General features: G+C 40.7%; 1 protein-coding gene across 4 annotated transcripts in view; it reads left to right on the forward strand.

Annotated features, from left to right (window-relative positions):
• The window catches only part of VTI1A (vesicle transport through interaction with t-SNAREs 1A), a 257,663-nt gene extending 244,073 nt beyond the window's left edge, over window positions 1–13,590 (forward strand). For 3 of the 4 annotated variants that reach the window (XM_058810369.1, XM_058810367.1, XM_058810370.1), the window contains one exon: window positions 11,668–13,590. Coding sequence is in view for 2 of the 4 variants with exons in the window: in XM_058810367.1 (XP_058666350.1) it covers window positions 11,668–11,761 (94 nt within the window). In the remaining 2 variants the exon portion in view is untranslated. The remainder of the gene's footprint in view (window positions 1–11,667) is intronic. The other variant, XM_058810368.1, reaches the window with a different exon arrangement.
• The last annotated feature ends 8,434 nt before the right edge of the window (window positions 13,591–22,024 follow it).

Here is a 22,024-nt window from a genome sequence, read left to right on the forward strand (position 1 = left end):
GCACAGAAATCTGTTTCCCAGTTCTGTTTCTCAGCAACCCACTGGCTGGCCAGGACAGCTGCACCTGTGACCAGCTCTTCTGCAGATATCTCCTGAGAAAAATGCAAAAGTAATCAGCATATGTTTGACTTTCATTTATCTCTGTCATCCGGGAATAAGATACAGATAGTATCAGGAGCAATGAAAGGTACATTCTGATATTATTTTCAAGTTTTTTTGTCTAGACAGAGAGGAGCAACCACTTGTATCTCTGTGGAACACATAGCCCCATTCCACACGCTCACATCCTAGGCTGAAGGCCAGAGGGAAGTAGTAGGCTGTCTATGTTAAAAAAAAAAAAAAAGTTTAAAACCACCACCCACTCATCAGGTGACTGGAGACTGTGGTTGTAAAATATGCTGCAGGCAGAAGTTCTGAAAAATCCCAGAAAGTGTTGAAAACATCTCTAAACAAGGTATTTTTCTCCTGCACCTTTCTTGCTAAAGGTCCCAATTGCTGCCAAGAAAGCTAGTGAGAATGTTAGCTGCCAAATAAAAAATTTATGACAGTGTTTGGCAAAGGATTGTATCACTGCTTGTTTTATACATTTCCACAAGTCTCTTGAAGGGCTGTTGGACACATACAGCTCAGTGATCACTGTGCTTTATCTCTTCTTCAATATATTAAAAAAGCAAGTTCCAATAAAGTATGGTTTAAACAATAGATTTTTTTTTCTTTTCATACCTTCCTATAAGCACTTGCTATGGTGAGAATATAATTTCTAAACAACATTCCATGAATTAAAATTGTTTTAAAAGCCCTTTACCTGACAAAGTTACCTGTACATAGTAAAAATACATGAGTTTTTCAATTAAAAATGTATTGCTTTTGGGATTGTGCTTTTTATATGTAGGAGTCTGGGCCAATAAACTGTCTGTTAAAACATAAAGAAGTCTATTCAGTCAAAGTTGTGTCTGCCATTTATGTTTCAAAACCCAAGAAAATAATGTGTTTGTATTGCATTGCTCACCAATATCAATTAGGTTTTTGGCTCTATCATTAAATTAATGTTGATGAGAAAATTGTTTGAGTGGATTTAACAGAAAAACTGTATGTTTGAATACAGAATTGTAAGCACAGTGACAATAATTATTAAGCTTGCCGGTGCTGAAGCAACACCCTTAAAAATATTTTCCTCCACTGAAGAAACAAAATGGCCTGTCTCTGTCTTCTCAGACCCGTTATCAGATTAGGCTTCCAGCTGATAATTAGTGCTGTTTAACACAGATCTCATTGCTGGGAAATCTCGAAGCCTGAGCCGTTTACTTTTCCTCATTATCATGTGCTGCTGGAGGTGGGAGCTCTGGAGCCGGACCCCCCTGCACCATTTTGCCAGCAGACAAAGAGCCTCCCCCTCTCTCTGGTGGCCAGGAGTGGTGGGACACGGCTCTGCCTTGCTGTCCCCTTCCAAGGGGACAACCAGAGCTGTCCCCAAGCCGCCCCAGGGCCCCACAGCTCTGTGCCTTCATGGCACAGCAAATACTCTTGAGCAGCCACCAGCACTGCAGCTGCTGAACGCCTTGTGTACGCTTGTGCATTTCATGGTGTTTGATATAAAGTACTCAAGACAGACCAGCATTAAGAGGATTATTTCAGACAGCATTAGGAGTTAATTTACAGAAGATTAGCTCTAAATCAGGCAGATATCATAAGCAAATTAGCATCAGTTGTAAGAGATTCAGAATCAAAATGTGTGGTGGTTTTAGTTTTTCCCTGCATGTGCTTAGTGGAAGAATAGTATCTTTATTTGTTTCCCCCACTAAGGTGTTACATCTCAAATAGTGAAGAACAGGTATACTTATTTTTTCCTACATGCACACTATTTATTATGATGCTGTTTATTGGCAGTGAAACTGCTTAGCTCCAAATACCCTTCCTCTGCTGAATATTTTATATTTCATGCCATTTCTTCATTGAGTAATGTTTTGTTTGGCCCTAGAAATGATGTCTCCATGGCATGTTACAATATTTTAAATAGGTAATATGGAGCTTTACTTCTGAGTAACGTAGTTAATCCTTTTTTTTTTTTCTGTTAAAATGAGTCACATTCTAATGCCAACTCATAAAAATAAAGGAGTGTATAAAATGCTGCATACCAGAGTGGAGATTATAGGTACTTAAAAATAGCTTCCTTATTATTTAAGCTTGTAATTTATAAATGTGCTTTATTTCCACAGCAGTGATGGTTAATTTGTATTAAAAAGCAGATTCTGTTCTTCAATCAGTTTTCCAGACAAATTTTTCTGGGTGCAGACAGACAGACATGAGCACCTATCCCATCCCTTCTCAGTTTGGCAGTTTTGGGAGCACTTGCCCAATTAGTGGGGAAGATGATGAAATGGATTGGGCCACGATATTAAAGCCTGTGCCCTGAGTTGTCCTTGAGATTCTGAAAAGTTTTGAAGTCTACAAATGGGATTCCTATCTTTGGAGAAATTTGTGTTCTGCTGTCCAAGAGATTAAACTGCTTAGTCTTCAGCGTGGTCCTGAACACTTGGGGTTTTAACAGAGGGGGGAAGTCTGGGCGGTGTTTTTTACAATTTTTTCCCTCTCTTGATGGACCAAATTCCTCTTGACAAGGTTGGCCTGAGGTCATGAATGCCTCCCTGCCTTCTGTGAGACAGGAATCTCTGTGCCTTGCAGGAGATCATGGAGACTTACACCCACCCTAAGCCAGCTGGGCTTGCAGGTCCCTCTGGTTGCAGGACCTGCGAGGGGCTCTTGCACCATGACTTTGTGCCCTGTGGTTTTACCCAATATTTGGGGGTTGTTAAACCAAGGGGTCTGAGGTCATGACAAAGTAGAGGCTTCTCTGCTCCCCTAATAGAAATACTGTAACATGCTGGAAAGAAAATGCTTTCATAGTGGCAAGTATCTCCTGACAACTAATTTGATAGTTCTCTATCAGGTAAACCATTTGTGAATACATCGATTCTTTTTATTTTTCACTGTTCTGTCTTCACCGTTCCCAGGTTTTCTCTGAACCGGTTGGGCAAAAATTGATTTTTATTTGTTCCACTGGCCTTGTGGAAAATTAGCTTATGAACTGGTTTTTATAGGAAGACTCAAAGCACAGAAAAGGTTGAAAAATAAGCCTATAGCAGTCAAAATTGTTGTCTGAAATGTCTTCAGACTGGAAGGCTGAATTTATTGCTCAAAACAAGTACTAGCATTGTGGAGGTGTGCAGTCCTGCTCATTATCACTGGAAAAGGGGGAACCAAAAAGCACAGTAAAAAATTAAATTTTAATAATGCTCGTGATATTTTCTAAATCCTTCTTGACAGAAAGATTCTCATTATTTTTATCTGTCTCAGAGTAGGCTCTTTTAATGCCATCTCACAAATGGCCTTAGCCATGATTGTTTTCCTTTCTTTTATAGCATTTGAAAAAAAATGAATATATACCAAAAAAAATTCTATCATTCAAGAAGTGCCATGAAATGGTAACATTTTGGATAGCAGATCTTCAGGAACAATTGCTGCAGATGCCTTCAGGTTTTTACAAAAGAGGTCAACATTGTTAAGACAATTGTAGGAAACTTGCCATACAAAAAGATGCCCAGTCAAATATTGTGTAATCAGAAGAAAATAATGCAAGAAGAGTGTGTGTGTCCAGTCTCCAGCTTTGTCACAGCTAAAACCTGTAGATTAGTCATTAATTAAATTGAGGCAGGGTGAAAGACGTTACTTCCTTTCATCTGTTTAAGATATATCTTTTAGTCGCTTCTAATGATTATAGAAGTTGATAAGATGCAGACTTTTGACATTTTTGTTTTCTTTAAATTGCACTGAATGTAAATTTAACTATATTTATCATAAAAGCCAATATGAGATCTTGTACGTTCTTGTCATTTTATAGCTTGCATACATTTCTTCTGCTGGAGAAATAATTGCTTTAGCTTTGAGTGCTGACGAGGGGGTTGGGGCTTTTTTTTCCCATTAACTGTTTGGGGACCAGGGTTTCATGTACCCGACGTGCTGAAGAATGCCCCTGCACCAACAGCTGGGCTATCCACCCTCCCTCTGAGCTCTTGCTAAAGCTCTTGTAATGTTTGCTAAGGCCTATGCTTCTTAGTCATGCTCAGGTGACTAAATGTGTGATTTGTTCTTCTTGATACTTCAGTACCCTGAGAAAGGCTGGTTGGAGATTAAGACAACCTTGACTCCTTCCACTTGCAGTTGCCACTGTGCATGTGATCATCATTGAGACTTGCCAAAGGGATCTGGGGTTGCCTGTGCTTTGCATGAAATGAGTTAGTCCCTCTCCCGTTTTGGTGGGTGAGTTTCCATGGCCCCAGAACCCTCACTGGGCCTCCTAGTGACGGTCACAACCCAACTGATTCCCTCTGTGGAAGGAGTGGACATGGAGATGGCAGAAAGCTGAAGTTGCATCAAAACCATGTAGAGAAAAGTCCCATGTCAGGGTCTCAGGAGCAGAAGGACACTTTTCATCCTTCAGAAATGCCTTCCCATGTGTTTTTAAAATAAGCAATGAGTAAAATCTGACTAGTACAAGATTTTCAGCGCCCTTCAATTTTGTGTTTTGACCTTTAGTCCCACATCTATGAGGTCCTCAATAGGGCTTTCCCTGTTACCACATTTGATTTCCAATTGTTCCTGTAGATCTCTCTCCTTCTCAGGCCAGTCAGTCGCCTCTCCCTCCCCACACACACCCCACTGATCACTTGGGTACAATTTTCACTTCCTGAGACTGCCAGCTCCTTGAGAGAAGGCCCATGCAAGCCTTGATGGCTACCAAATAACACTATACTCCAATGCTGTTCATTTGGAATGTGTTGCAAGATCTTCATTATTAATTAAATGTCTCTATAAGTATTTTAACTATCAAATATAATCAAAATAATTTTAAGTTTTAATATATGGCAAGGTTGTCAGAAGATGACACAGCAAGGTAAAAACATAGTTGAGTCAAGGAAGGCCAATGTGTTTCAGCAGGCATTCAGCCAACAGAGGGATATCCTTTCTTTTACTCCTCCAGAAAAACTGTCAAAGGAAAAGTATATTTGCTTCTGGTCAAAATTTAATGTGCAAATATAGGATCCATTAAAAAGAGATGATGGATCAAGGTCTTTACTGTCTAATTATTGATTAGCATCTTCTGCTTCACTGGTGAGTTTCATCTCTGCAATATTTCTGATTGATGGGAGATTACACACACTTTACAATATGCCAGTGCCTTTCTGTATGATTCTGCCTTCAGAGCTAGCAAGCTTTATTGCCTGGGCCTCATGTTCAAGCTTTTAGAGAGATTCATTCCTATGTTGTAGGCACCTAACCTAGCTGACCAGCACTGCTAGGGTGCCCATATGGCCAGGAGAAAGAGAGGGCAGTTCAGAGCAGGATTTGAGCTTATATACAGGGAGCTGAGAGAGATTAGCTAGATATAATTTAGATGTTTAAAGTGGGATAGTGTGACTACTTCCCTGCACCTGTTATTACATGACTCATTCTTTCATTCAGGGCCCAGGTGGAAACACATTGATGTGGTTTGAGTGTAATATTATAACTAGAGATTGGTATCCATGTTATTACAAGTAGACAGCCCCAGTCCTTAAGACTGAACTTTTAAACTAGAGGACATAGCACTGCACAATTCCTCAGTCCTATCAACAAAATCCTAGGTGCCCTGTATGGCCTGGCTCTTTCACTAAACCCTGCTAGAAAATCAGCTAGAAAAAGCCCCTTTTTTAATCACCAGCCCTCTGTTTTTGAGGGTTTCATTTTGTTATCTGTTCAACTTTCAGCAATTTTTATGGATTTTCCCAGCTTCTTACAAAGAGGCAACTTTGGGAAGGAATTCAGAGGACACGGAAGAGGATTCTGCCAGGAACAGTGTGCAGACTGAAGGTGGACCTCAGGAAGTGTTGTCTTTTTGTCCCCAGTAAGCCATGGGGGGGTCCCATCCCCTCTCCACCACTCCCAAAGCCAATTCACATCTAAATATACAATGTCAATTACAATGTAATTAGGTCTTCTGGCTTGAGAACATGAAAACATAGACATATGTTCAGAGTTTGTGGTGAGGAAGAGGAAAAAAACTTGAGTGTTTTCCAAATTCCTCACTTTTCCCATGGTCACTAGAGGAGGGCCAAGGAATCATATGCAAGTTGTGCAGATATTTTTTTCACTGGTATTTCTGTTTGCTAATTTCAGTCATTAATGATGAAAAATGTCTCGAGTCAGATACTGCCAGCCAGCTGTAATTCTGCTAGGCAATGTTCTCTTGCTCTTTTATTACAGTAGGTTGCCATGTCTTTATGTTTTTGCCACAGCCTGTCTCATTCTTTTCAGTTGCTTTTATTTAAGAACAGCATTCTTAAACCTGAAGATGTGAATGATTGAACAGCCCCCAGATACCCTGAACTTGAGATTTATCATTATATATCTAAGGCTTTGCTTTACCAATCACAACATTTTATTCCCCTGTGTGGGGTTTAGTGCTTCCATTTGAAAACTCATCGTAACAAGGATGTCCTTATATACAGTAATAATTGTGTCTGTCCAGAAGCTATGTGAGTATAGTTGTATTACTTTTAATGCACATTTAATTTTGCCTGGTATGTTTTTGCCTATTTGACTAGACCCACACTTAGTGTTTGTTTGAATCTGCTGATTTGCACATGAATATTGGACACTTAAAAATCGCTTGCCACTGATTTGCATGCACCTATTTTCTTTCATGTTAGCAAAAACTGCCAATCAGAAATAAAAGGGCACAAAAAAATGCAACAGCCAAGTATTCAAAGTGACCATTTAAGATGTGATTCTGTGTACAGAGAAACCCTTTCTGTGCAGTAAACTGATAGGAATCACTTCTAGTTAAATCATAAATACATATTACAGTGAAACACTGTTGGACAGTGCTCTGTCATCAATCAGTCTGTGTTCTTGAGGACACTATTTTTCAAGATGCCTCCTTTAAGAATAAAGCCCTGTGTTGTAATGAATGTGTGCTAACTGATCCCCCAAGCCATTTGTTTGGTTTCGTTTTTTTTTTTTTTTTTCATTTGTATCAGTGTCAGAGTTGAGCTTCTGTAGGAAATTTTTTGCAGTATTTTATTTGTAGTCCTCAAGTTAAGGACACACTCTTTATGCACCCAGAGTCTGCACTGGTTCGTTTATATCCTGCATTTTGTTAACATGTTACCGTGATTGCTGATTTTCATGACAATTGTTATTGTACCATCAGTGCTTAATGGCAAGGCATCATTATTCAATGCTGGTCAATCAGGCACCAAGACATGTGCAAGACATCAGGCTGAACCCATATAGATGTCGTGCACTCCCCTGCTAATGAATGCAGTTTCATAGAAAGGTTTAAACACGGTTGGCATCCTTAATGTAAGGTTTTCAAGAGCTTATTTGGGAGCTGCTTTGTGTTTATATGGAGCAGATCTAAACATGGCACAAACAGAGTTAGACCCATTGTGTGCATGTGTGTGCGTGAAGCCACGGACAGGCGCGAATCCTTTGGGGGTTTGAAATGTGGAAAGGCAGCACAATTTCTGTCAGGGCAGCAGTGAGGGGAATGGATTTTCCAGGAGCATCAGTGTTTGGTAGCACATGTGGGACCTGTTCTGCAGAGCGGTGGTTGCCCTGTGCAGCAGGGAGGTGATCCTCAAAAGCAGGTGCTGCCCGGAATTTGGCACTGGCTGTAGGCACCCTCCAGCACAGCGGTGCTTGGAGATTAGGCACTGTGACCGTAAGGGTCAGGCATCTGGAAAGGTGGAGCAGAAGGAAACTCGAGAGGAGAGGGATGTGCTTTCTGTGTTATTAGTAGTCCAGAGTGCTCTTCCAGTGCGTCAGTTAACGCTACCCTTGCGTCTGCTTTAGTTACGGTTTCTGTGTGGTTTTGCACCCAAATATTTCGGGCTGCTGTCCATAATAAACTGGATGGAGCTTGGTTAAAAGCACAGATTTTTTGTCTCTTCTAACTCAAAGTAGAATGAGCCCTTGTGCTCCTAGAGCCTCGAGTATGAAAGGAACAGTAGACATTGGCTGTTAACGAGCTCCCACGCAGGGCTCCAGCAGAACTTGGTGTGAATTCAGTGCCTAAGCTGCATCGACTAAATGGTTAATTCATCTCATATCAACAGCACTGTGATTCATAATGTAAACTTGAGGAATCCTTGATGTTTCAGTCACACATTCCTCTTAATTTGGCCATGCATTCTTTTAAAGCTACAGTGTGCTAACTTAATAAAATGCAGCATGCAAATGCACAAGTTTTTGCCTTCAGGCATTTTAGCCATGGATGTTTCAATGGGTGTCTTCTTTCAAGTATATATTCTTTCCTAAATTATTTACCCTGTAAACATGCTTTGCATTTTCAAAGAAAAATCTGGGCTTTCTCATTCACCAGATTTTGTTGAATTTAAGGTGTAATAGAGATAAAAGACTATCATCTGCTTCTTGTGAGCATGTTAGCCTTTGGGATTTTTTTTGTAGCGAGCTTAGGCCCCATTTTCTTTTCCTTTGGTATTATCACTCCCTCCCCCACTTAAATTCCTTGATGCTTTGCCTAGAGCAATACCCACTGGCAGTGTCTGGCTGTGACAGTACTATAGGCTTCCCTACAGATGGGTCCTGCCAATGCCAACCATTGTTCTACAACTGTGAGCTGGCTTGACTGTCTTGGATCACTCAAAACCCCCTTTACTCTTCCTTTTTTCGTTACTCTAAAGGGTCGTCCTTGCCTGTTGACTTTGAGATCTGAGATGTGCTGGCACCCACAACTTGTGTTCTCTGTCTTAGCAGCAGCTCCCAAACTTGGATTTCAACAGGCACCACCGAGTCCTCCTTGGGACTGTCTGGCTGCTGCCAAAGAGCTCTGTCATTCTCCTCCCAGCCCCATCCCCTGGACAGTATGCACTTAGTTTAATTTTACTTGCTCACTTGAAAGGAAAACAGTAAAACTCAATGTTACTCTTTTTTTAAAGATATAAAATTAATCTTTAACTGTGGACTTGAATATTAAAAGTATATAATGCTTCAGTGTAGGAATCTGTTGATAACATCCATCCTATTTCATGATTAATTTGTTCCTTTTAATATGATATTCTTTTGCTGCACTGTGCAGACTAATTCAGATTCCTAGAAATTGAACTTTGATATGTATTTCCTAGATTCACACTGTAAGTGAACCTTCAATTAGCAGATACAGGTGGTGGCTTACCTCACTCAGTGTTTTCTTGAAAAGGATTTTAGAGACACGGACAAGATTAAATAATCTTGCAATCAGGTGTGTACTGACAGGGTATTAAAAATAAATATTAAAAATAATGATGATTTGGGGGACTTCATGCTTCTTTTTTCTTTTTCTTTAGTTTTGCTTCTCAGACAATGCAATGATTTTTTCGGTGGGCCAGAGAAAGGAGGAGTTGATTTAAACACTCAGTATGTTATGTATGCCTTTGCCTAACTATGTGTTAGATTAAGCGAGTTTCACTCACAGTTAATCCTTTGTAAATTAGCATTATGGATGCCTTGGGGCCCACATCCCACAAATAAAATGGTTGTCAAGCCAGCTGCACTGTGTATTACTTAAGGCTGAATGTTTTAAGAGTTTTCATGCTTTTAATCTATTTCACTGCTGAGTTTCAATTTTGCTGAGTGTCCTTTCAGGAGTGATGAGGGCGAGTGAGTAAATATATATTCTGGTTTTCATGCATTTGCCTGGGCAAATCGTTTGTTATCAGGTGTTTGGCAGAGAATGTCACACCCCGCCACAAAAGAGGAGCTTGTAAGTTCAGGTGTTAAATTGAAGTGCAAACCAACAAGAACCAAAAGCCCTTAATTAGCTTTATTTTGTTAGCCTGCTACACTTTTTTTTTTTTTTTAGGGAAAAAAAGAGTGAGAAACATCCCTCCCTCCTCCTCATCCTTTTGGCAGAGTAAATATTGCCTGTTAAGTTTGAATTAGCTGTCATCGCGAAAGAATTAATGCTGTGGTTGAGCCTTTCTAGTGAGGAAGGGAAAAATAAACGAGACAGATCTTAGTTCAGCTTTAAGTGATAAATGAGGACAAAGCAGCCCATTCATCTCCTGCTAGGAAAGTGGACACAAACACTAAAGCAGTTTTGCGGAAGACGTGTCAGCAAATGTGATCATTTTGTAACCTGTCAGGAGGATAGAGAGCTAGTCCTTTTAGAGTGTCACAGGGGAGGGTGTCTGTCTGATGTGACAGTTTTCATCCATCCATTTACTGCTTTTCCTTTAGGTGGGGGGTAAGCAAGGAGAGAGCTGGAGTTGGTTAAAACTGCATTTTTCTTTACACTTCCCAGTATAATTTATATGTATATCCACCCGCATCCAAATGAAAAACATTTACCAAGAAAAACTCCCCTCTGCTCTCTGGAGTTTCTTCTCTCTTTCACTGCGTGAAATATGCTCATTTTAACACATTACACTCCCTGTCTTCAAGTTGTACTAGATTTGATGTTTCACAAAACACAGTTTTACCTCTTCTTACCATTGTTTGGTTCTTGCAGACTTTGTTTTGTTTTGTCTTGCAGAAGTATGAGAAAAAAAATTATAACTTGGGGTGCTTTTATTGCACTTGGTTGTTGAGATTTTTTTCTCCAATTTTTTTCCCCAATTCTGATGATAAGTTTCATGTACAAATGTGTTTTGCAAAACTCCCTATTTATGAAGAGCCTGTGAAAACATTCTTCCTTCTCTGTGAAAATGGAATAACAAACAGTGAATTCTTACAATCCAAAATCCTCGTGTAAAATGTCTCAAATTGTACTGTTTCTTGATTTAGTAATTTTAATTGACCTATTAATTTTAGGAAGAATCTGATGTGATGACTGATTTTAGAAGTAGGAATTTCTCCCAACAAATAATGGGAAAATATTAGGACTTTCTACTTCTGGCATTTTTTATTTGCACTAATCTTCATTTTTTTTCATACTGCATAGAAATGTAACATTGCCTATTACCATAAGTAAAGGTATGCTACAGAGACAAGAGATGCTTTTACAACATAAGCTTCACAGTTTGACACTTGCTTCTTTATATCATCCTTTTCTTCAAAACTATCTTTTGTACTTTTCCCTTGGTATTTTAGTACAAGTGAGTATCTCATTGACATGTGTTTCCTTGAAATCTTGTTCCTTAATAGTAAAATCCCTTGAAAATTAATAAATTGTTTCTTTTCAGATTAAAACTACTGAAGATTTGAGAATGATTTTAAAATATATAATGATATTTACTATTATAGACCACCCTGCTTGGATTGCATTGACTGAACGCTATTTTTTAAAATTTGTTCTTAGAAGGTTAATAAATTGGAACATAATTTATTTAATTTATTCTAATATGTATATAAATGTATGCATAATTCAGAAAATTCTACTTCTTTCATGAATACAAAAGTTGGATTTAGTAGCTACATAAAGATACAGTTGGAAGCACTGGAAATTGGGAGAAGCAAAAAATAATCAAGATAACAAAATGGTAGAGGGAATACTGAATTTGTGGGCATATGTCTTTTCTCCAGTTTTTTTTGTACACCTCATTTTATAATTTTTATATCTATTCTGCTGTTTTGATTTATTTTGTTTTATTCACTGCATTTTTTCCTGTCTCTTCTGCTTTTTTCCAGGATCATCCAAAACCGGATTTTGATTGTTGTGCTGGCAGTCATCATCATCTTCACCACCATGATGGCTATTTATTTTTCTGTCAGGGGACGCTGATATCTTTGTTCTTCACTAAACAGCAACAAACTGCTTGTTCTGAGTAATTAAGACAAAGTGGTCACATGAATCATTCTCTTGCACTGACAGAGTCTCCCTCTCTTTTCCACTCTTCAACTCAGGTGCAAGTGGTGTAAAATATTTTGTATTATTGATGGCATAGTTGATGGCATGTGGGACTATTTTTTTCTTACATATTTGTCCTTATCTGAGTGTTTTCAGGATCTTAATATTTGTTGGAGTGAGGGCTTGTTCTGGTATAAAAAGATTTAATATGTGTTGAATTCACCCACAGACAATTAGCTTGTAAGTTGTCAGAGTTTCATGAGGGAAGAGAGTCTTTGCACTTTTCTTGTGCTGTGCAGGGTGTATGAATATCAAGCAGTATCTGACCTTCTGTGATTTAAAATATAAGTAAAGCAAAGACCAAATGATGTAGAAAGTGAACCTGTCTCCTGTGACTAACTCCCAATCACGCATCATCGTGGTAGATGTAACCTGGTTAAGAACAGTAGCTAGTTTTAAAAAGAGAGCAACCTTAGGAGGGTGTTTAATAATTGATGTAAATCCAAAACTCAATTTAACAATTTTTTGGTAAAGTTAGGCTTTCTTTTCTGCTTATTCAAAGCAATTCCACTTTCATCAAGATCGTGAAAACACATCACTTACCTAAAATGAAGTTATGGCTACAGCCCATCTCTTTTAAATCTTCCAGTGTTGATATATGTACTGATAAGCAGTATACACTAGGCCCTTAATGAAGATATTTAAAGATACTTATCTATTTGTTGCTGATTGAAAAGAGATCTTAAGTAATAGTTCAGCAACAAATGTGTGATTATAGTGCATTAAACAATCTAGATTTTTAATACTGGCCTGACTATGTTGAGACTGCATGTTGGAGTATTTTGAGTGTATTAAATTCTGATGTGATATTCCTCTTTTTAAACAGAAACTGTAAAAATGTTAATTTATATATGCTTTTAGCTGATATAATATATCATAGTTTCATCTACCTGTGTGTAAATGAGCTGTTTCTCTTTCCCTATTGGCTGTGCTTCTGATTGAGACAGGTTGAGGTCATTTGGCTCATATTTAAGTTTGCAATTCCAACAAAGGTCTATCACTGCTGATGTGATAAAGTTTGTATTTTTATAATGACTCTTATATTCATTATTTGCAATCCCTTACAAATATTCAAATGAAGAGGAATATTAAGCCCTTGAACTTAAGCCATTAAATGTTTCCAAAAGATGTTCAAAGAAACAAAAATCTGGTGACTTTTAAATTCCTCCCACATTAGGCAGGGGCTGAGCCCTGAATTTTCATGTGTGCCTTAGTATTTTTGGGATTTTGGCATTCCTGTGGACTCTACTGATTTGCTGTGCTGTCCTTGGAGGCTGATTTTGGCCCCAAATGTCATCGTTTTCTCTACATAGAAACAAATAATTCAGTTAAAAGGATGTGGTACTAATGCCACAGCTGAGACATAGAAAGAGGGTAATAAATGTAGAATAAAAGGATCCACAGGAAAAATGCTACTTATTGAAACAAATGTAAGCATGTAGGGTCAGCTCTGCTGTCTGTGTGTTACATGCAGCTCACAACAAAATTTGGAAGTGGTTTATGTGCTGGGTTTCTCTACCAGCTCATGTCACTGGCTGCAGGATGGTGCTGAAACAAAAGTTCCTGGGCAGCCCAGACCCAGGTTTCAGGAGGTGTTGCTCTGTGCAGCACAGTCACATTCAGCTCCTCACCTTGATGGCCCTGCACTGCCACAAGGTCATGGGACCCCCCAGCTGCCTCCTGGGGCATCCTCTGGTTTCATCCTTGCCAGGTGTGTGGCATTTACCCCGTGGCTCTGAGGAACAGAAAGATTTGGGTGTTCAGCTTCCAGCCTTCAGGCACAGCAGACACTCAAACTGAGCCTTTGGTTTGTGTAAGCAGAGCTCTGGCCATTAGCTTCCAGTGATGGCACAGAGCTGAGTTCAGACAAATTAGGAGGAAGCCTGGCAGCATTACAGATATTTATCCTCAGCTCGGCAAATTAGGAGATGCATATTTTGTAAAGCAGAAAACTGTCAAGAAGGAAATCTTAAGCTCCGTCTGTTGCCTAGACATTCTCTGCATTGCCTCAATAATTTAACTATCATGGGAATTGATTCATGACTACTGATCTTAACAGTGACCTATGACTAGGTTTTGCCCTCTATCTAGCCACCTGCTGGAATCAGCAAAAAGCTGAAAGGAAGCTAGTTTTCCTTATCCCAGTATAAATCTAGGGCATAGTGTCACATCAGATACATCCACTCAGATAGGAATGAGGGAGAGAGAGAGACTGCCACGCAAAGCCTTCATCTCCACTTTTGATGAGCCCGCCATCGCTATGTTTCTCATGCTAACCTGTTAATAACTCTTCTGTGCCTGCTTTGCATCCTCACGTACTTCCCACATGTAAAATAGTGCTCAGGTGGACATTACATCTTCAAAACACATTATTACTCCTCTCTCACCCCTGTTCATTTGGCCTGGGAAGTGTGCAGGTGAGATTCACCAAATCCACACATTTTGGTGGGGATTGAGCGACTTCAACTGAGAGCACGGCCCCAACCACCCACAGGTAGTGTGACACCCCCAGGTCCAGGCTTCCCCTGGACTAGTTTGGTCACATTTACAGACCGTCTGTGAATGAATCCAAGTGCTTACAAATGTAAACCTCAAAGAGCAAAGTGTTTCTAATGTTGCCAGCCTTTGTGGAGAAACGACAAATTAAAAAACGCACGCGTGGTGCTGTGTGCGAAATCCATCCCTGCTAAACAGCTGGGCTCGCAGAATAAATAAACTAATTCTGCACTGATATAAAATCAAAAGCAATTTAATTAAAGACTCTTAAGTTTTAAAGGGTTTTAAATGCTATACGTTTTGGGGAAATATCAGAAAATGTAGCTTGACTGACGTCAGTTCTCATCTCTGGGATGGGAGGCCATTTGCTATTCTGTTTAAGGCAGGCTGGATTGTCTTATTTTGGAGCCAGCTTGGTGGGGGGTTTTCTTTGCTGCTGCTTCAGAGCTCTGAGCTTCAAAGGCTGAAATTAATGGTGAACAAAATTGTGCGGCTCTGACCATCCCATGCGGGGCAAACCCATCGAGGGTTATCATTAAGTAAAGAAATAAAGAAAAAAAAACCCTGCCAGTTCCAAGAAAACCTCATCAGATAATGACCTCTGTGATTGGGTTTTCATTACCAAACAGCATCCAGAGATTGTCTGCCCCATAGAAGAAAAAAAAAAAAAAAGAAAAGAAAAAGAAAGAAAAAGCAACTGTGTCTCTCTCTCTTTCTCTCTCTCGCTCTCTCTCTCTCCTTTTTTTTTTTTTTGCACATCTTTTCTTTAAACCTGTCAGATCATTTCAGTATTTCAAATCCGAGGAAAACAGCCTGCCTGCTGCTGTATTTGAAGTTGTAATGGTGTCAAAAAGTCACGACTGACTGACAGCCGTCAGTCCCAGAGGAGCTCATTAAATCATAAAAACTTGACAAGGAAATAATTGAGCATCACTGGCAACTTGGCGCCTGTTTAGACGTTTTTATTTTCTTTCATTATTAGTCCCCACCATTACGTTCATTAACAAATTGCATTAAACAACTGTTAAGGGCTAATGATTTGTTTATCGCTTTTTTTTATTATTATTATTATTATTTAAACATTAGCTGCGTCATGTGGTACCTCAGCAGCCTCATACTATCATCTGACTGAATATTTTTCCACTCAGAGCTCTGGGTACTGCTGGAATATGAAATAGATTATTCATTACCCTCCTCTTTGCCACTGATTTGGTTTCATGTAGCGTCTTCCACAGAGAAAGATGAAAACTTGTCAAAAATAGGTTATATCTTATTCTAAGGGCAACAATAGCAGCAGGTACAGGCACACTTTAATATTTAATTAAGGCTGATGTTAACCCCTTTAAATGACTTTAGCTGTGAGTAATATTCAAGTGCAGAAGAGAAAAATAATGGTACTTAATTTGCAAACTGTACAGCAGGCATTCATCTTTGAGTTACTAGCAAATTTATAGAATAATTTTAAATAATGAAATTTCCAATCATAAATATTTATATGCACTCTTTTTTTTTTTTTTTAATACACAGTCGTAAATGAACCACTTTTGCACACATCCCAAATAAAAAAAAAAATCCATGTCCCTTTCTTTTTTTGTTTTGAACTGCACCACTCACATTTCAAAATCTGGTAGGACTTTTGTAGGGGGGAAAAAGCTACATGTGGATCCCCAGTAAAGTTGTTAGCTGTGGCAATGTCTTACACAGTTCTGTTTCTAGCAACTTGACAGCTTATGATAAACTCAAGGAGGATGTGGGTTCAGGCTTTTTTTTTTCATTTGGAGGGGACAGCATGTGTTTTGACTTTTTTTTGGTTCTTATAAGAAACCATGGGAAGATTTTGTTTTGAAACAGATATTTTTAACTGCTACTTTTTATAGGAGAAAACGTATTTATCTCTAAGTATATTTTCTCTGTGTAGTTGCAGTTGTTGGTTGTAAATAATCCTCTTACGGAAGGAGAAGCTTCAGGAGAATTTTAAGATGGTAAAAAAAGAAACAGTCAAAGGCAGGGTATGTGTTAGGCTCCCTTTGCTTTATAATAGTCAGTCTTTGATCTTTTCTTATTCAATACATCTGAATGCAGTTTGCATTCAGTGGGTCCCTGAGCAGGGATGATGGCAGAAATGGCGAGCGAGGTGTGATGACGTATCACAGGATGCTGCAGAGCAAATCCATCCGAGTCCACGATGCTCCCTCGCACCTCCTTGGGATAATTTGTCACTTCTGGAGTCACGTGGGGAAAGAGGCATGTAGCAGGTGAATATTTCATCAGCTACTGCCTGGCAGTGGGTTTTTTGTGCATGTTAAGCAGTGGCACGCCAGCTCCTCGCCGTGCCCACAGCCTGGCCTGGGTGCACAGTCCCGGCCTGCGTGTGTCAGGAAACAGAGGTGCACATTGAGAAACACTTTGGCATCTTCCACTGCTGTCTTTTATTTGTCACACATAAATAATGAAGGCATCTACGGGGTGGGGGAGGAAGAGCTTATACACTGAGAGCTGGTGAACTTATGCTCTCTTCATCCCTTCATCCAAACAACTGCCTTTGGCGTGAATAACGACGCAGCTGATATGAAGCTCTGTATTGATCCGTTGCTCAGGAAGGTCCACTGGTAGTTCCATGGACTTTTCCTGAAGGTATGGCTGTAACAGGTTGGTACTGTTGGGATCTGTTGCTTCTGTCTCCATCTCACACCAGACAAGTTTAACTGGGAGACACAGAGAGGGGGAGCTCCCAGCCCTCGCTCTGTGCAGCTCTCTGTCTCCCACTAACACACAGACGTGATTACCTCTCCTGGCTGGAAAACCTGCTTGCAAGACTGTTGTGCACAAGTATAAGTAAAATGGTGTCTGCAGTTGGAGAGGCATCCCAGGGTGGATTTGGGAATAGTCTGCTTTTCCCCAGGCAACAATAATTTGCCAAAAATCTCTAGATAATCTAACCTACAAATGTTGCTTTATTCTGTGGGGTAGGCTAAGTGTGAGAAGTTGTGTCACCCACAGCCAGTATCTCTCCACCACCCAGGCACTGTGGTGTTTTGGGGAACTGCTGCAGATTTATCCTGGAGTCATGGCAGTGCAGCCTGGGTGTTCCCTTGGTGTTTTGACTTTATCAAAAGAAGAGATACTGGGTGGTGGTGATAGCACAACCAGTAAAGGATGTGGACTCTGCAAGGCAGTGTCTGTTTTCTCACAAGGCTGGTGCCTGTTCATTGATGGGATGTTCAGGAGCATGCAAAGTGAAGGCATTCCCTGGATGTCTGTCCTGCCAGAAAGCAGTGTTGGAAAGTGGAAGTTTTACACATTTTCAAGGGCCTCAAGTGGTTCTGAGCCATTAAACTCTGTACAGGAAAGGGGCTGTCCCTGCTGTCCTGTGGCCAGAGAGGTCTGGAGCAGGCTGCCAAGCCTGCATTGCCAGTGTTATGGTGCATGCATCCTGCTGGCTGCCATGTTGTGACTGCTCTCCTGGACCAAACCCAAAGAAAACCTTCTACTGCTGCTTCTTTGTTCAGTTGCTTTCTCCATTCAGACCCATGACCTTGTCCGGTCAGCACTGTCCCCAGTGAACACGACTGCTGCTTCTGTGGATTTAATGAACTTTCCAGCTCTCTTCTGTAGCCAGCTAAGTAACACTGCTTGTTGCCTGAGCTGCATGTCCTGCCTGCATGTATTTGTCTGTACATATTCCTTTTGTTGATACTGCTTGCAGGAGTTGCAGCCAGGCATGCCTTCCAAGGAAGCAAAAAAATACCCTGTGAGTTTACCACACCACTAGAAAACTTGCTTTTAAATAAAAAATAATATTTAATCTTCTCTTCCTAGAAGAAACAGGCTTATGTCTTTGCTCTGTCTCATTTGATGAATTTGTCTTCCCATCCCCTGCCAAGTTGGAGCCTTTGACCAAACTCAGCCAAATGTAATAGGAGAGCAGAGCTCTCAAAAATTTCTTTCAGTTTCGGGAAATCAGCAGCCAAGAGGAGAGATGTCCTCACTGGCGTCCTCACCAAGAGAGGCTGCAGCGTGACATCCACCCAAATTGGACACTACCTAGGAGGAAGAAATTATAAATGCCTCTCTCCCCAGGAAAAGCTCACATCCCATTTAGATACTAGAGAATCCAACCCTGAGGAAACAAGGCCTCATTAGTGTCATTGCTGGAGGAACTACTTAATTAAAGGACAACAGAGTTGAGAGCATTGTTATTGTAGCCCTTTGTTCCTTACACCTGGTCATTTCCATTGATGTAAAATGTCATCTTTCTGATCTGGTAGCATTTTGCACCCACTTTAGACAAGTATTCCTGGCCAGCTGAGGAGGTGCAGAGCAGGGAAGAATCAGACCTTATTACCGAGGTAATTATAGCCTCACCTACCCATCAGGCGAAGGGTGTACACCTCTATTAGCCAGGGCTCCCACAAAGAGAACAAAGGCTGGCTGGAAAGTGGGAGCCACCCAGGGAGCATCCCTGTGTCCAGCTACAGCACTCTGGGCAGCAGACCTGCTGGGGAGGTCATGACCACAGGCTCCCTCCTTTCCTGTCTCCTGCCTCCTTTCCTGGCGTTAAATCCAACTTGCCTCAGCAATACTGGGGAAGGCCATGAGATGGGGAGACTAAAACAGGGAACATCGCTGAGGAAATCAGCTCTCAGTTAAAATGCTAAAGGAGGCAGGGGGTGGCTTTCAAAGCTTGTCTCAGCAACTAGCCTAATTCTATTTTCAAAAGCCACTGTTGAGTGCTTTTGAAAATTTCATCCTAGATGCTTGGCTCAAAGACCTTAACCAAAGATTTTTTTTCCTCTGCTATACGAAAGCTAAATATAAACCAACATTATTGAACAAAAACCTAACAAAACCCCTGTTGCAGGTCTAGAAAAATCTTTACTCAGAAAATCAAATTATTAGAGATCAGCATCTGAAGTGTCCTTCAGTCTTGGATGCCTCTTGTTTTGTGTAAACAGTTTGGCATACAAAAAAATATATTTCTAACAGCAAACATTTGCTTTCTGTTCTTTTTGACGTTTCCTATTTGCCTTTTGTTCTCCTGCCCTCAGCAAATCAGGACCTGAGTGTCTCCAGATGAGCAGCTGAAGTTGCTTTAGAACACGTGGATCAGTCTATTTTACCCATTCAAGTAGGTGCACATGTGTCTCTGCTGTTTGAGCAGCATCTTAATGACTTTTCCACTGATTGCCTCTGGACCACAGGCAAGTAATAAAGCTGGCCTGTGCCTCAGTTTACCCACCACAATTTCATTAATGCTAACCTACCTCACAAGGTGGTGTAATGTTTAATATATAATGTGCTCTGTAATCCCTGGATTAAATGTATTATGTAAGTGAAAAGCACCCATTTGATGTGTATGTAAATGCTGCAGTATTATAGGTAGGAGGGTCATTTGGGTGCAAGTGTAATACAAGCGCTGGCAAAAGGCAAAAGGGATTCCATTGTATTGACTTATTTTTAAAGAGCTTTTTATTTACTGAAATGCTCTGGACACCCAGAAAGAGAGACATTCCTCACTAAGCAGCTCTGCTGTTTCATCTGTCTTGGAGTGCTTTGATAAATGGATTGAAACTTGTCAGCTTTTCCTGTAGTTTCTGAGACTCCCTCTGGAAACTGTGTTGAAATGTTATTATTGTAACTTCTTAGAGCACTACTTAATGAATTGTAACAGATATCCCTGCGAGTCCCGAGGATGCTGTGAGGACTGCACTTCCTCTCGCTGCAGGAGCAAACCAGTGCCACACAAACACGTGGCACAGAGTGCACGTCCCCAGCCACCACAACCAGCTGGTCTGTCTCAGAGACAGCATTTCTCACCTTCACAAGGCTTCTGCCCTGCCCATGCGTCCTGGCTGTGTGGTCAGCAGAGCTCCAGGGATGTAGGACATAGCCAAATGTCAGTTGAGTTAAAGATTGATTTGATCTTTTAAGAGCCTTAAGGAGGACAATGAACTAGTGTGGGGTTAGATCAGTGTTGGTTATTTCCTCTGCCTCTAGGATGAGATATTTTGGCTTTCACACAGTGCCTGAGCTGCCCTGCATCTTGGATTGGTGACTTGGGTGCTGTTGGACAGTGTGAACTCACACATACCCACACGTGTCACCTGCCCTCAGAGCAGCTCCTTCTTTCTCAGGCAGACAATGGTTATGTGATGTTACCACATGGGCACATGAGAGGGATGGAGCAGGGTGTGGCCCCTCCTCTAAAGCACAGGACTGAGCCAGAAGATCTGCTTGAGGAAATCTCCAGAGAGGGCGGTCAGAGGTGCCTGACAGGGATATGTCTAATGTGTGGAACTAGAGGGAGGAAAGAAGTCAACCATCTTGGGGTCATCTTGGACTCCAGTAATGTTCTACCCTGTTGTGTCCCACAGTGGAGCAGTGGGAAGTCATTTCCTACCTCCAGTCTATTCAAAGGAATCTTTTTCCTCCTCCGCTCTCTCTGGAGGGGTGGTGTGACCCCTGATACACTTGGTTTGGCAGCTTGGTTGTGCTGTATAGGCTTGAAGATCCTTGTCCTGATGCAAGGGTCACTTGAGAGTTTAGAATTTTTTTATGTTTTTCTTTTTTTTTTTTTTTTTAACCTTTTCACTAGGTTTCAGTTGTCCTTGTTTTTTGTAAGAATACAAAACTGAGCTGTTGATATTCAGGATGCCATGAGGTGTGACATGGCCAAACACACACACCTCATGGCATCACAGCTGTACCCCTTGCCCTGCAGGGTTTGCCCAAGTAAACAGTGCTACCCATCTCCATCATAATTCTCTCCTGAAAAATAAGTGTGTGCCTTCCCCTTGCCTCCAAATATGAACGTGGGTCATCCTGAATGAGGTCTTCAGGAAGAGAGGAGGGAAATTTTGAAGGAGGTCGTGGCCCACGTGGTATAGGATCAGAACTATGAGGTGACTGGTTATAGGTCACCTCTCCTCAGCAAGGCCTTAGAGGTGCCTCCATTGCCCTCAGCACTCTGAAGCCATCTTTGATTGTTCACAGCCTTTTATTTCACTTTTTATTAACATTTTACATATTAAAATTTGTGTAGGCAGCCAGAAGAGAGCAGCATCTACACAATACTTGATGCAATGGAGAGGATTAGGAATCAGTGGCTCAGTTCTTTGGGACCTGAACTGGGGGGCTGTCGGGGTGGTAAAGTGTCCTTTCTTTACACTACATTTTAAAGGTAGTTTCACTTTCTTTCTGTGTGTTGTCACTAAAATACAACCTATGTCCAATACTGACTTGTGGTCTCAGCTCGTAGTTTCAAAAAATTAAATATAACTGGAGTTACCTTGGAGTTTTGTTGAGCTGTTCACATTTGCTTTTAAAGCTTCTTCCCTCTTCTCAACCAGAGTAAACCTCTTAGTTCCCATACCTAGATACAGTGACACCAACGTAAGAAATTATTTTCAAAATAACAACTAGTGAATTGGTATTTTTCAGCCACTCTTGCGTGAAATTCCTTCAGTATTTTTATTCACAAAAGGAATGCTCTGGGAAGCAAACCTGCTAAAGTTGCCTCTGTTTATTCCTTCCAAAATGAAATTATCCATGTCCTCTTTTCCCCCGTGAGATCCTGGAGGAAACTGTCTGCACACACACATTGACACATCTTTGGTGCATTCCACACGAGCCAGTGAAATT

Source organism: Ammospiza caudacuta, chromosome 9, assembly GCF_027887145.1.
Source record: "Ammospiza caudacuta isolate bAmmCau1 chromosome 9, bAmmCau1.pri, whole genome shotgun sequence".
NCBI lineage: Eukaryota > Metazoa > Chordata > Aves > Passeriformes > Passerellidae > Ammospiza > Ammospiza caudacuta.